Source organism: Panthera pardus, unplaced genomic scaffold (assembly GCF_024362965.1).
Source record: "Panthera pardus isolate Hobbes unplaced genomic scaffold, ASM2436296v1 HiC_scaffold_22, whole genome shotgun sequence".
In the NCBI taxonomy this organism is placed as follows: domain Eukaryota; kingdom Metazoa; phylum Chordata; class Mammalia; order Carnivora; family Felidae; genus Panthera; species Panthera pardus.
In genome coordinates this window covers 85,109,650-85,123,868 of record NW_026526788.1, presented here as the reverse complement: position 1 = coordinate 85,123,868, position 14,219 = coordinate 85,109,650, and the positions used below count along the sequence as shown (strand labels likewise).

General features: G+C 55.5%; 1 protein-coding gene across 1 annotated transcript in view; it reads left to right on the top strand.

Moving 5' to 3' along the window:
* Nucleotides 1-14,219, top strand: part of TCERG1L (transcription elongation regulator 1 like) — a 195,070-nt gene that overhangs the window by 165,232 nt on the left and 15,619 nt on the right. Inside the window, exon 9 of the mRNA XM_053910055.1 lies at nt 8,447-8,582. Within this exon, the coding sequence (XP_053766030.1) occupies nt 8,447-8,582 (136 nt within the window). The remainder of the gene's footprint in view (nt 1-8,446; nt 8,583-14,219) is intronic.

Here is a 14,219-nt window from a genome sequence, read left to right as displayed (position 1 = left end):
TGTGCTGGTCCCCAGCCCACACCCCCCTGAAGGTGTCATCAGGGCCAGAAGGTGGGGCCGGGCGAGGAGACACACAGAGGTTTGCCAGGGGGTCCGCGGTCAGTCAGGCAGAGCAGGGCAGCGCTGAGAACCCGAGGTCCCAGGCCCGGCCTGGAGCCTGAGTCCTGCTCCTCCGGGCACACCTTGTGTCCCTATCAGCCTTGAGCCTCACCTCTGTGTGCAGGCAGGGACAGCCACATCCTTGTGCTCCCACGGCTCCTCACTCCATCCTGCCCGGGACCGGTGCTGAGGCCCCGCAGCCAGGATCCTGCCCGTGGCTGCGTTTCATCCGGGAGAGGCGCCCTGCTCGAGGCCGCTGCTGGATCCCGACCATCCGCATGTGAAGGGCATTGCTGGAAGAGCCGGCACCCCTGCACCCTCCCACCCCGTCAAGGGACCTGGAGCCCACCCTGATCGATGTGCCAGTCTTCTGACAGTGGCCAGGGGCACGCTACCACGCTCGGCGTCAGGGCTAAAGAGCAGAGAATACGCATCTTTCAAAGTTCGCCTCATCTGAAGACTGTTTGTTACAACCACACAACATAACGTTTGAGGCCCCACAAGGCAGAGGTTCACAGAGACTTTGATTCCTGCAGAATTTCGTATTGTGTCTAATGCCAGAGTTACAGGCTGGCAGTATTTTGATGATGAATTCCCAGCCTTCTTTGCCAGGAGAAAGAACAAGTTCTCCCCTTCTATTAAATCAAATAAAAGATGAGCATCATCCAGCCACATAGAGGACTGGATCCCAGTCTTCGGAGGGTTGGTGTGCATGGTCAGAGGCTGCCAGAGACAATGAAAGTGAAGAATCATCATTACTGTTACCACCACTATCACGTGGCACCATCCTCATCATAGCCATCACCACCATCATCACCACCACCATCACCACCACCATCACCACCATCATCATCATCACCATCACCGCCATCATCACCACCATCATCACCACCATCATCACCACCATCACCACCACCATCATCATCATCATCATCACCACCACCACCACCATCCTCATCACCACCATCATCACCGACATCACCACCATCATCATCATCACCATCACCACCATCATCACCACCACCACCACCACCATCATCACCACCATCACCACCACCACCATCATCACCACCACCATCATCACCACCACCATCACCACCATCATCATCACCATCATCATCATCATCACCACCACCATCATCACCACCACCATCATCACCACCACCATCATCATCACCACCACCACCATCACCAGCATCATCACCACCATCACCATCATCATCACCACCATCACCACCACCACCATCACCATCATCATCACCACTATCAGCAGCAGCAGCAGCAGCACTATGTATAGAGCAGCCATTGTGCTAACTACTTTTCAGGCATCATCTCAGTTTTCCCATCTGTAGAGTGAGGATGATAACCATGTCACCCTGTAGCACTGGGATTGAATGAAGTGATGTAGGCAAAGTAGGAGGATAAGGTTTACACACAGAATGTCAACAAATATCAGGTATTCATATTATTGCAGTTAATTCTTACGACAGATCTTAAGAGTCAAGTACTATTATAATTCCAATTTTACAGATGAAAAAAAAAAGGAAAATGATGATGCTTGTCTGAAAATACACAGCATGTTTGGGTGAAAGTCCAAGTTCAAAGACAAGTCTGTTGAGGTCAAACTATTTGCCCAACAAACGCTCTGCCTCCTGTGTCATCCCTACAGTGTAGATCTGCCCTCCTCCTCTTTCTCTTCCTGTCCTTCCCCTTCCCCTTCTTCTCTTTTGTCTCCTCTTCCCCTCACCCATTCCTCCCCCTCCCCTCCCTCTCCCCTTCCTCCTCTTCCCCCTTTTCTTCTCCTTCTTCTTCCTCTTCCCCTTCTCCTTCTTCTTCTCTGTTGTCTTCCCCTCCTCCTTCTCCTCCTCTTCCTCCGTGTTCCTCCCCTTTTGAGGACAAGGACTATGAAGCTTGAAGAGGCTAATGAATATCCAGAAGACAGTTACCGTGAGCCATGGAGGGGTTCTAGTCTTGCCTGGGTCCTGAAGCGTTGCTCTCAGCCACTTTGCATGGCACAGAGCGGTGGATACCAAACCACAGGACATTTACAAAACAACCTTGTTTTATGAATTCCTTTGACAACTCTTCTCAGAGAGAACAGCCATGCATTCAGAAGGCTTACAAAAATGTGTTAATTACATCCGGACAAATTCGAGAGGAAACGCTCAGAAGGGCACCATTCTGTGGCTGTAAGAAAGACGTCTAAAGACCACAACACCTGTCCCCTTTAGGAAGTGAGACCTGAGGCTCTCCTGCATTTAACGTGTCTCCTAGGAAATCGCAGGGAACAAACTCAACCACAGAATCTAAGTCAACAGTTTAGCCACTGCCTTCTGGGCACCCAGCACGTGCCTAGGGCTGGAGAAGAAGACACCAACAAGCCCTCATGCTGCATGCAGGGACGTGCCTGGCAGCCAGAGAGGCAGATCCCCAGGTGGCTCCGACGAAAGCATCGTGTGTCCGGGCCACCTGCTGCAGGAACCCCACACCTGCAAGTGCAGAGGAGAGAGCGGCTCAGTCACTCAGGGTAAGGTATGGCGTGCAGGCCAGGTGACCAGATGGAAACCAAGCCAGGCCTGTGAGCGGACAAGGGGCAGGAAGAGCAGGTGTCAAGATGAAGCCTCATGGCGAAGGCACAGAGGTGAGACAGCCATGAAGACAGGAGGCAGGTGGACCGATTGGCAGCCTGAGGAGCTGAGAAAGCACGTGGCTCTTCTGTGGTGAGGCCACCAAGAGGCTCGCAGGGGACACCTGCGTGGGCTGTGGGCAAACAGAGGCATGTCCTGGAGAAGCTGAGACCTCTCTGCACGAACCAACGTGAATGTTTTAGAAAAAAAGCCATGACCCAGGCGGTCTCCATCCCTGGGAGAGTGAGGTTGGTGCGGTGCTTCCTGGGTTGGGGGGCATGTCGGGACCCCACTTCACACACAGGGAGACCTCGGGCCCCCGATTTCCAGCCCGTTGCTTCTCGCGTTGACAAAACCTGGACCGTCCTGGAGGGTGTGGCACTTTCCTGCCCGGTGAGGATGGACCTAGTTATGGGTTTAATCGTGTCCCCCGCCCCATTCATACGTTGGAGTCCTAGCCCCAGAACCTCAGAATGGGGCCTTATTTGGAAACAGGGTCGTTGCAGAGGTAATTAGTTAGGATGAGGTCATTAAAGTGGGCCCTAATCAAATGACTGGTGTCCTTAAAAAAGGGGGCCATTTGGACATGAATGCCCATGGGGGAACGCCATGGGACCACGAGGGCAGAGACCTGGTGGATGCCTCTACGGGCCAGGGGACACCAGGTATAGCTGGTGAGCCACCAAGCCAGGAGGGACTGGGGACAGAGTCTCTCGACCTCTGAAAGGCACCCATCGGTGATCCTGGCCGAGTGCTGCATGGTTGGGGGGGGTCTGCCATGAATGACCCAGGAGCCCAGGAGCCATGCGGCCTGCCCTGGCCACTGGGGGCGACACAGCAGGCCCTCAGGCACACCTGCTGACAGAATAAAAAAACCCAAAAACCTGTGCCTGCCTTCTGAGGGTGATTCTCTGAGAGTCACCTGGTGTCCCACACTCGAGTCTGATCGTAACTACCCCCAGTCGGCACAGACCCCGCAGGTGACGTCCAAACAAAACTGCCTCCACTCCACACACCAGCAGACGGGGGGTCTCCAGCCTGTCCCCACTTCTGTCTGACTTGGCTGTAAATCCGGGGGTTCTCATAACCTCCCTTCAGGTTTGATGACTTGCTAGAATGATTCACAGAGCTCGGGAGAGCACTGTACTTCAGGTTGTGGTTTTATCATAAAGGGCACAACCCAGGAACAGCCAAATGGTGGAGATGCATAGGGTGAGTTCTGGAAGGGTCCTGGGCCTCTGTCCCTGTGGATTTGGGGTGCACCTCCTTCCTGGGACACCGGCCCACCAGCCAGGAGGCTCCTCCAAACCCACTGGTGTTAGTATATAGGCAGGACGGATTGAATCACTGGCCATGTGACCGAACTCGACTTCCAGCCCCCTCCCTTCCTGAGGGTTCCAGCCCTCTTTTCACGTGCTGGTGTTTCCAGTGGGCCTGGCCCTCCCTTGAACCTGTCTGAGGGCACACCCCGAGTCACTGTGTCTCGTAACCTCAGGGGTGGCCAAAACGAGCTCCTTAACAAGGACACCCCAGTCACTCAGGAAATTCACAAAGAAAGCAAGGACAAAGACCAGACACAGTCTTTATTACCTGATGGAACCACCCCTGTCAGCTCATCGCCCGGCCAGCCGGCCCTCGGCAGAGTGTGGCACCAAGTGGTCAATGGTTGCAGACGATGGTGGTAAAGCAGAAACGCCATCCAAGCTGCCCTCCCCCTGGGAAGCGGACCCAAGGACAAGGAGGGAGAGAGAGGTGGTTTAAATGAAACCAAGGTCACTTGAGACGGGCCACCAGCACCTCGGAGAGCACCGCAGGCTGGCCGTCTCATGCAGGGACCCCAGTGGTGGCCGTGGCACGTGCAGACACAGTGCTGCCAGGACACTGCTCCCGCCGTGGCCGCCCCCCTGCCCATCGCCCACCTGGGAGAACGCAGGGTCGCCGCGGGGCGGGGCTGGTGGGTCCCTCCAGAGGCCACTGCCCTGGGCACTTCCTGCTGCACGTTTTATGACCATCTGGATGAAGATGTGGGAAGCCTCTTACCAAATTTATAGTCAAAACCAGGAGGCAGAGCTAATCTATGGAAGAATCCAGGTGCTGGACTATTTCACCAGGACTAAGCGAGCAGGATCCCATTTGCATCACAGAATGGAGGTGCTTTGAGGCGTGTCAAGATCGTCTCGTCCAAACCACCTGGTTTTACCAAAACAAGGTCCAGAGAACTTCCATAACTTGCCTAAGAGTTTGCAACAAGCAGTCCCCATGGAGGCTCAGAAGCACGTTGAATTCTGCACATCCACGTGTGGCTTCTTCTCCAGAACCAGGCTTCGGCCTTCACCTCCCTCCCGCTCCGGTACTGCCGTCGGGGCAGCGTTATGGTGAATGCCTTCTATTTGTGCACAGCCTCTCGCGTGATAGTGTTAGAAGGGGGAGGGGAGGGGAGAGGGGAGGGGGGCGGGTGCTCAGAGGGGTTCACAGGTTATCTCACGAATCCTCACAGCTCGGTGAGGTGAGCACTGTCATCGCCCCACATGAGGACCCTGAGGTGTGCGGACCTCAGTCCGTCGGTGCAAACCGAGGTTTGGCCTTTGATGCGTCCAGCCCCTCGTGAGCTTCCCCGTGGGGTGGCAGGATGATGGCACACTGGCGAATGGACACTGGGGTCAACAGCGGGTGCCTCAGACGTGCTGAGCACCATGCCCCCCAGCGCGCACCTGCTACGGAGACGGTGCCGTCTCTGGGCCTCTTCCCCTCCTCTCCTGGAGAGAGGCGCGTCTGCGAGTCCGAGGTGGCCTCTGGGCACACAGCAGATGTGCAAAGTCCCGCGGCCTGAGCTCCCTCAGCCTCAGATGAGCTCATTAAAGGTTGTCATCCACAAAAAGGAAACAGTGACCAGACGTGCCGCGTCTAGAATCTGGTTGCACGGAGCATGCGTCTGGTGAGTTTTACCAAATAGCCTGCTGCCCTGTGCACACGGGCGAGGTCGGCAAACCCTGTCGCTACAGACTCAGCGGCCGGGTGGACGCCACGTGTGCTCACGTACGCAGGCCATTAGCGGTTCAGCTGGACAAGCTCAGTAGCAGTCAGAGGGCAGGGGGAGCCGGGAGCCAGGGAGCTGCCCCGCAGAGTGAAGGGACCCCAGCACCGCGGCCCAGACTTGGGGACCCCTGCTCTGGGGGAAAGGCTGGGCAGGACCAGGCCCTTCTCAACCTATGCACTTGACCTGGAAGATTTCCCAAAGCAGGGTGTCGACCTGGCGAGGGGTCTGCCATGCGGCAAAACTCTTTCCCGGATGAGAGGCCTTTCCCACCCACCAGGCCAGCACGACCCGTGGGCACCAGTTACCGTGTCCTTGGGGTTTCTGCCTCTCGTCCCTGGTGATTTGGCCTGAAGCTAGTTGTATCCCAAGTACTAGAATTTGCTTTTTGGTAAAGGTACAACACTCATTCAGCCATGAGACTACTAAAAATATATTTAGCAAGTTTGCATTACTTTTGACCGATTCTAATTGAACCCATAGCTTCACAATATGGAAGGCACCCAGCACCTCTGAACAAAGTATTGTGTTGAATGAGCAGTAAAATGTGATCATTGCTGGGCTTACAACGTTCCTATTAATCTTATTTCAAGTTACAATACATGTCTTGTTTCCACACTTCTATTTTTAACTAATGAAAATTTATTACAAAGAACTCCTAATTATACCCTTTGGATTATGATACAATTGCAAACCCACTGGTAATTTTCTTTTTCTTGAAATTCCACATAATCACATAAGCAGCAAAGAATGTAAGTTCTCCTGAAATCGTTGGTCTATAAATAAGATTCCCTAATGGGCTGAGCCGATGTTTTTTCTTTTTTTTCCCTTCGCACATTTTGTATTAGGTTGGATTAAGCCGTAGCGCAACCCTGGTGAGTGTTAGACATAGAACGTTGTATATTCTCGGCACATCCTGAAGCCGGTAACTAACAGATTTCCGCGGTATCTTGGATAGACAGTGATGGAAAAAGCAGGTGTCAGGAGGCAGGGACCACCTTGGTCCCGGCCACTAAGTGATGGTATGACCTTCAGTGGGCCTGCCCCCTTCCTCCCCAAATGCGTGATGGTGGAGATTTGCCGGACAAGCCCTCACAGGCATCTGTCCTGTGCGATGCGGGGCATTTAGCAGCGCGTCCGCCTCTACATCTCCAGGTGCCAGCAGCGCCTCCCCGGCGGTGATAACCACCAATGTCTCCAGGCACCGCTGGGTGTCCCCCAGGAGCGCAGTCCCCCTGGGGGGGGCACCGTGCCACACCTGTGTCAGGAAGCCCCTCCCTGTATCTGGCGTAAGTGACTCTCGCTGACTAACTCCCAGGGTAAGGCTGGGTTTGCGAAGAAGCAGGGACGTGCCGTGCTCTTGAGGGGCACATCCTCTGCTCTGACGTCTCCATGTAGGTGCTGGCGGGCCCGCAGGAGGTGCTGAGTCCAGGCGCTTCCCAGGTGACTTCTCTTTACAGTTGCTGGTCTAACCTGACCAAAGCGCATCAGAAGTGCAGGTTCTCTGAACCAGGGGGTCTCGGGACACAATGGATTTGCACCCGTCCTTGCGGGAGTCACTGGCCGTGGGACCTGACTGTGGGGAAGCGTGGGGCAGGGTGGGCCAGAAGGAGGCCCAGCAGAGGGTTCTGTGGGGTCAGAGCGCGTGGCTCGCCAGGCCGGGGCAGGGGGAGAACATGCCTCAGGGCAGAGCCCAGGCTGTGAGGCAGGGCAGGCGCGGCGGCTGGACGGGCTTGCTCCCGTGCGGGCCAGGTCCGGGGTGAGAGGGGCATCGCGAGAGAGCCATGTCTGCGGTTCCCTGAACATCTTGCAGCAACGAATGCCCAGGTGTTTGGGAAGCAGGTTCCCAAATGCTGCTGGCATGAGTTGTGGACCCGAGAGCACCGTCGAGCGGCCGGGTATGTAACAGAAGGCAGGTGCCAGGTTGGTGCTTCGCGAGTGGGCTCTTTCCTTCCTGTCGGCCGCCAGCCTGGTAAAGGTGGCTTGTTGGATCCCCTGGTGCCCGCCGGGCCCTGGCTTGTGCCCGCTCCCGACGCTGCCCGCTGCGTCTGGGTGGTGGCTGTGGGCCGGGGGGAACCGGAGGGAGGGAACAGCTCCAGGGCTTGTGGGTCCCACTCTGCACCGATCCCTGTGCAGACTGCCTGGGGTGGGGGTCGAGTTCCCCCTGTGTCACTGAAATCTCCCTGTCGGGCTAGACCCCGGGACGGCGTTTTCTGTACCCAGAGTGTCGATGGATTGGTCTCCAGTAATTGTCTTCCTGCATTTGTCCAAAAGGAAGGTCTTCCCTGAAACGAAACAAACCCAAACAACAGGAACAGAGCCGGGTGTGGGCTCCCGTGGTTTGTCAGATGGAAAGGCTTCTTCACCTCCTCTGACGGCCGGGTCTAGGCAGTGAAACGGTGACTCTGGGCTTCCTCCCACCTCGTGGGCCCTCGCACTCACCCACCGCTGCCTTCGCTCCCTGCCGGCGCCCCTGGGGTCAGGGTCTCAGCCTCAGCTCTGCCCCAAACGCAACAAAGCAGTCTTCGCCCCAGAGCAAAAATCGCCACCTTTGCTGGGCTGCCTGCACCAGGCTTTGAAAGGTTCTCAGAGCGTCTGCTTCTTAAAGAGTTTCCTGGGGGACTTTTAGGGGTTGCAGGTGGGTCTCCAAGGGCACGGCTAACTGTCTGTGTCTCGTGCCCTAAAGGACAGAAGGCCACGCGAGTCCCGGGCCAGAGGAGGCAGAAGGAGCGGACAAGGACACCAAGACTCCGCCTCCCCAGATCCTGCTGCCGCTGGAGGAGAGGGTGACCCACTTCCGAGATATGCTCCTGGAGCGAGGGGTAAGGAACCGCTTCGGAGACGTGCTCCTGGAGCGAGGGGGTGGGTCCCGAATGCAGATCACGGCTCCCCTCGGAAGCCAGTCGCCGAGCGATCCCCCCCGCAGCCCGAGGGACGCTTTTCTTCCCACACTGAGTGCAGGGAATCGGGCTGAGTGAAATTCAGGTGCGAAAAGACTTGAGGCCGAAGCGACATGAAAAGGGACCCCTGCTTCTGGTCTTGAGGGCTGTGGTTGTCGCCCGACCCCCTCCCCCCACCGCTCATGCCGGCCCCGGAGAGGCGGATGGGGGACGGGCACTGGCGTTGTGTACAGACAGCACCTGTGTTGATAAGCTTCCTGCTGGAGCCCGGCCAGGTCTCGGGTCCGTGCCCCCCAGAGGGGCGTCCCCTGTTCTAACTTGGACAAGCCGGGACTGTCACACCTGTGGATCCGTTCAACTATTTTTAGTAAAATGAGGATGTCTTCATTATAGTTGGCTTGTGAACCTTGTTTTGAATTTAAGAGAGAAACATTTTAGAACCAGATCTCCTTCCAATGACTTTTATTTCCAGCTTTGGCTCTTGGGTATAAAATGAGTCAGCTCTAATAGCCCAGTTGGACTTCTTCACAAAATGAGGCTGAACGCGGTACCAGGGGCCCTGTGCGGTGGTGACGATCACGGACACTCTGGTGGCCTTGGGAGGCCTGGCAGAGGGAGCAGATTCCCTCCCTGGTCGATAGCTGTCCCCAGGCCGCCTCCTGGGCCGGCCCCTCCCAACAGCAGGTGCCACGGGCCCTGAGGCCGGGGGTCGGGAGACCCCACCTCCCCCGGAGCGGGAGGTCGAGCGGGGCTCCCCAGAGTGAGGCTGGCAGGAGGCCCTGGCGATGCAGGGCGACTGGGGCGTGTCAGCTTTAAGTGTTACAGGTAGGACGGAGGCGGCCCACAGCGGGGGCCTCTCACTTCATCGGTCTTGTCATTCGCTTACAAATGAAATACAGCCCTTGGCCGTGAGGGCCTGGAGGGAGAAGTCGCCTCATGAAGTCAAAACCGCGGGGGGGTGTGCGAAGCCCAAACTGGCACGGATGCGAGGGGACACGGCCGTGCCGGGAGGGGGGCCGGGGGCACAGGCCCGTGGGGGCCGGCCTGCGTGCGCTGATGACGACGGGTTACTTGAACAGACGCGATGTTCGAACCTGCAGGTGTTGGGCTGAAATTTTATCTTCAAAAGGACGTCAGTTCCTGCCTCCCCCCGCAAACAATTGTTTCGAGACGTTGAGACCCTTTGGGGAACAAATCCTGCCGTGTGCAATGGCCCGGGGAGCAGTGGGCCCCCTGCTCCCGCCCGGGCGGCTGCATATCTCCGACGGGACAGGGAGAGACCCGCCGAGCCGGGACGGCCCTCACTGGGGCCTCGCTCTGCTCTCGGCCTCGTCCTGCACTCTGCTCAGCTGGGCCCGCTGGGGACGCGGGCCTGCGGGCTGCTTCCCCTTCCTCCCGGGGGGTCCCGGATGCTGCCAACAGCGTGTTTATGCCGTCACCGCCACCCCTGGGGCTGCTCGGGTTGTGACGGTCCGGCTGGCCTCATGGCCCAGTGTCACCACCGACCACCACCCTGTCCTGTCTCTCCCACGCCCTGCCCGCCTTCCACTCTCGCCTCAGGTCCCCTGCCCTGCCGCCCGTCCCCTGGCTAACACAGGATGCCACGTGACTCCTGTGTCCCTTCCACATTGTCCAAGCTGCCGTGAGAGGCCTCAGCTCCTGCAGGGTCGGGACTGCCTGATGCTCCCTTGGGTCCCCAGGGTCTGGTGTGCAGCAGGCGCTGAACGACCTCCCGAGATTCCCTCAGTGTCCACGTGGATGCCATCGGGGACTGGGCCGTGGTGTCGCCGCACGTGCCCCCTGACCCGCCGGTCCCGGAGCCCGCCCGCCGAGCCCGTGACGAAGGGGCTTGTCTCCGAAGCACCTGTCATTCCCCGTTCTGTTCTCCCCACTCGCGTGGCCACCAGGCGTCTGCGGGACAGGTCTCGGCATCACTCGGGAGAAGTGATAAAACACACTCCTCCCCCGACAGAATCGCCAGGATGGGCTGCTTCTGCTCTGGAGAAGCCATAGGCGTGGACACTCCTGAGGCTTGTCTCCAGTCTCATTAGGCGTCGATCAACACGCGGGTGGCTGTCTGCCCTTGTCACGCACAGAAATATATGTAACTCAGTGTCTGCATCGACCTGGCCAGTCTGTTCCAGTTGACCCAGCCAGCAGGAGACGTGACCCCTCTTCCCTGAGACGTGATGGCATTAGGAGCCTTGGAGAAATGGAGGCAGGAACGTATTTGATCTCGTCTGCACGTCCCCCTCTTTGTTTGGGAAGCCAACCAGCCCGGCCTCACCAGCACAGCCTCAGACCGACCCCCGGGAGAGCCCAGGGCTGCCTGAGACACCTACCTGTGTTTGCTAAGCCCGCCGGCAAGCCAGGGCTGTGCGGTTTCTTGAATTTACCCCAACGGCTGTGGTCGAGCAGCTTTACTAATGAGATTTTCACTACGCTCTTGCCTCACCGAGGTGGGTGATTCCTTTCGGCCTTTGATTCGTAGATTCTTCTGCATGAGCACCTCGTGTAGGTCGTGTAGATGCGAATCAGCAAAACGACACAGAAATGCCAAGTACCCACCCGGAGTTCTGAGTTTTCCCTGGAAAGAAGAGACCTGGGCGAAGCCTGAACCCCTGTCTTAGGAGGATTTTGCAAGGATCCCACACGCAGCTCATGAATAGAAAAGATTAACCTGAATTTACTGCTGATGTCATAAAGCAATGCCACCATTTATGGCTTTTTGACTTTATAAAATATGCCAGCATATTTTATAAGTTACTCAGTGCTCAAGAGAATTTGATAGCTAAGCCCATAAGATTTCCTGTTGCTTGAAAATGAGGCACAGAAAGGTCACTCTTTTCATGGACTGAGTGATTAATAATGTTTTTTATTGCATTTGTACAATGCTTCAGTCCAGAAATTCATGTACTTACGGAACGATGGAGCTAGGTCCTGTGGGTTTCTCGTAGTTTAACAAGGGCATGTTTGGGGTTTTTCCATGGGGATCACGGATTGGGGAAGGGCCTGTGGCTTTGCGTGTTTGTAATATGTATCTGACGGCTCAAGGAAGGTTTTATTTTTGTTTTGCTTTACTGTATAAACCACAGTAGAGCCTTAAAAAAAAAAAGAAAAAAAAAACTTCAGCCTGTGAAGGGGCAGGTCTCGTCGAACAGCAGATTATTAATGTGATCCCTCCTATTCAGGCAAATGTATTAGAAACATTTTATTGAGAACATCTTCCTCCTGCAAAGTATCCCTTAGAAGTGGGTACGGCTGGGGCACCTAGCCATTAGGACGCTGGGGTTAAGTATCCGACTTCGGCTCGGGTCATGATCTCACAGCTGGTGAGTTCGAGCCCTGCATCGGGCTCTGTGTCAACAGCTGGGAGCCTGGAGCCTGCTTCAGGTGAATTTGATGAATAAACATTAAAAAAAAAAAGAAGTACGGCTTTCCAAGGGCCTTTGGAGAGTCCCAGATCCTACCTTAGGGACTCCACGGCCCAGACCTGCTGTGCTCTCTGGGGTCCCTGTGTGGGTGACCCTCGGCCAGCTTCCCAGCGGTGAGTGGCCTCGGGGAGACTGGCTGGCATGGTGGCTGACTGTGCAGCTGAGCTCCGTGGAGTTGGGATCTGAGTCACAGACCACACATTCACACCCACCGGCCATACGGGTCTCTCTCTGCACTGGGCTGGCCGTCCACCATGATGCTGTCGTACAAGGTTGCCGTAAAGTAACAGTACTGGGTGCCTTCTGGCTAACAGGGCGGCGGGGGAGGCCTTCTCCCGGCAGCAGGAAGCGCCACCTCGCTTCCCTCCCCGTGAGCCGTGTCTGGCGCCCCTGCTCTCAGACACGCACATGGCGTTGCCTCCGAACGCACGCGGGAGGGCTCCGTCATCCTCATGACCAGCGGCCGACGTAGGCGAGACGGCCCTGGAGGCGACGCGTCTCAGGTACCTGTGTGAGTCCCAGCCTGGACACCTGCGGTGTCTGCTCCTCGTGGACCTATGGCAAGTCCGCGGACCCCGCGGGGCACACGTCACACCGGTAATAACACACAGTCCTGCTGCACAGTGACGTGTGCATGGAAAGAAAATTTGCAAAAAAGAATATCTAATAATTCACCCCAAGTCCTGTCTGTCCTAAGAGATCATTATTTTCATTCAGATACATTTCTTCCCAGTCTTTTGTTTCTAAAACTAGACTTAAAAATATCAATAATAAGTATTTTTGTCTTAGAACATAACCAGGATTGAACTGTAGTTGAACATGGTTCAACCAAACATTCTAATGTAGTTGATTTTATGAGGTTTAACCTACTTATAAATTTGTGTACTGTTTTTCCTTTTTAAGCATTAAAATTAAAAAAAAAAAAAATTAACGTTTATTCATTTTTGAGAGACAGAGAGAGACAGAGCATGAGCGGGGAAGGGGCAGAGAGAGAGGGAGACACAGAATCCGAAGCAGGATCCAGGCTCTGAGCGGTCAGCACAGAGCCCGACGTGGGGCTCGAACTCACAAAACGTGAGATCATGACCTGAGCCGAAGTCGGACACTCAACCGACTGAGCCACCCAGGTGCCCCAAGCATTATAAAATTTTTAAATGTTTATTTATTTTTGACATAGAGAGAGAGACAGAGAGAGACAGAGCATGAGCGGGGAGGGGCAGAGAGACAGAGGGAGACACAGAATCCGAAGCAGTTTCCAGGCCCTGAGCTGTCAGCACAGAGCCCGACGTGGGGCTCGAACTCACGGACCATGTGTGCGATCATGACCTGAGCCGAAGTCAGATGCTTGACCAACTGAGCCACCCAGGCACCCCTTTCCAGCATTTTTAAAAAGCATTCATATCATCCTTTGGAAAACACTTGGATGAGGTCATAATATTCAATTCGTTGTCAATTCAGAAATCCTGCATTTTCATTCATTTCTTATATTCTCCAAATTTGCTGTTTCAAATAATACTCTGATGATCATATGGACGTGTGTACTTTGTGTGCGGAATTGTTTCCTACGGGCTACAAACATGTGGTCGATAAACTGAATTGCTCTGGGAAGAGTAGTTCGGTGGCCACGTCTGAGAGTTCCTGACACGGCGTTTCCCAGCAGCCCCAGCAGCACTGAATAGTAAGAAACGTAAATACCATTTTTTGAATACTAAAGCTCTTTGCCTGGGGTTTATGTCTTGCCTCGCTCCTGTGCTGTGGTTCCTCTTTCCTGGACTGATGGCCGTGGCCTTTGGCAATCCGGATCTTCAGATACCGTGTGGTTAGCGATGAGACCCTGTTCTAATCATGAAGATGCCCTTGGGGAGGGAGGCGGACCACCCCTCTCACTGCCGGAGCAGGATTCCGCCCGTCGCTAAGGTGAAAACAACCCGCAAAGGTAAATCAAATCGGCGGAGGATGTTGTGCAACGATGGCACAAAATTCTGTTTATCTGTCAAAACAGAAGAAAGAAGCTGCAGTTGCTAAAGCCCCATGAGCACTGGGAGGTGAGGGCGGGAGTCGAAGTGCCCAGAGTTCAGGGGAAGCGGGCAGACCCCTTGCTCACCTCTGGACCCACCTGTAGCTC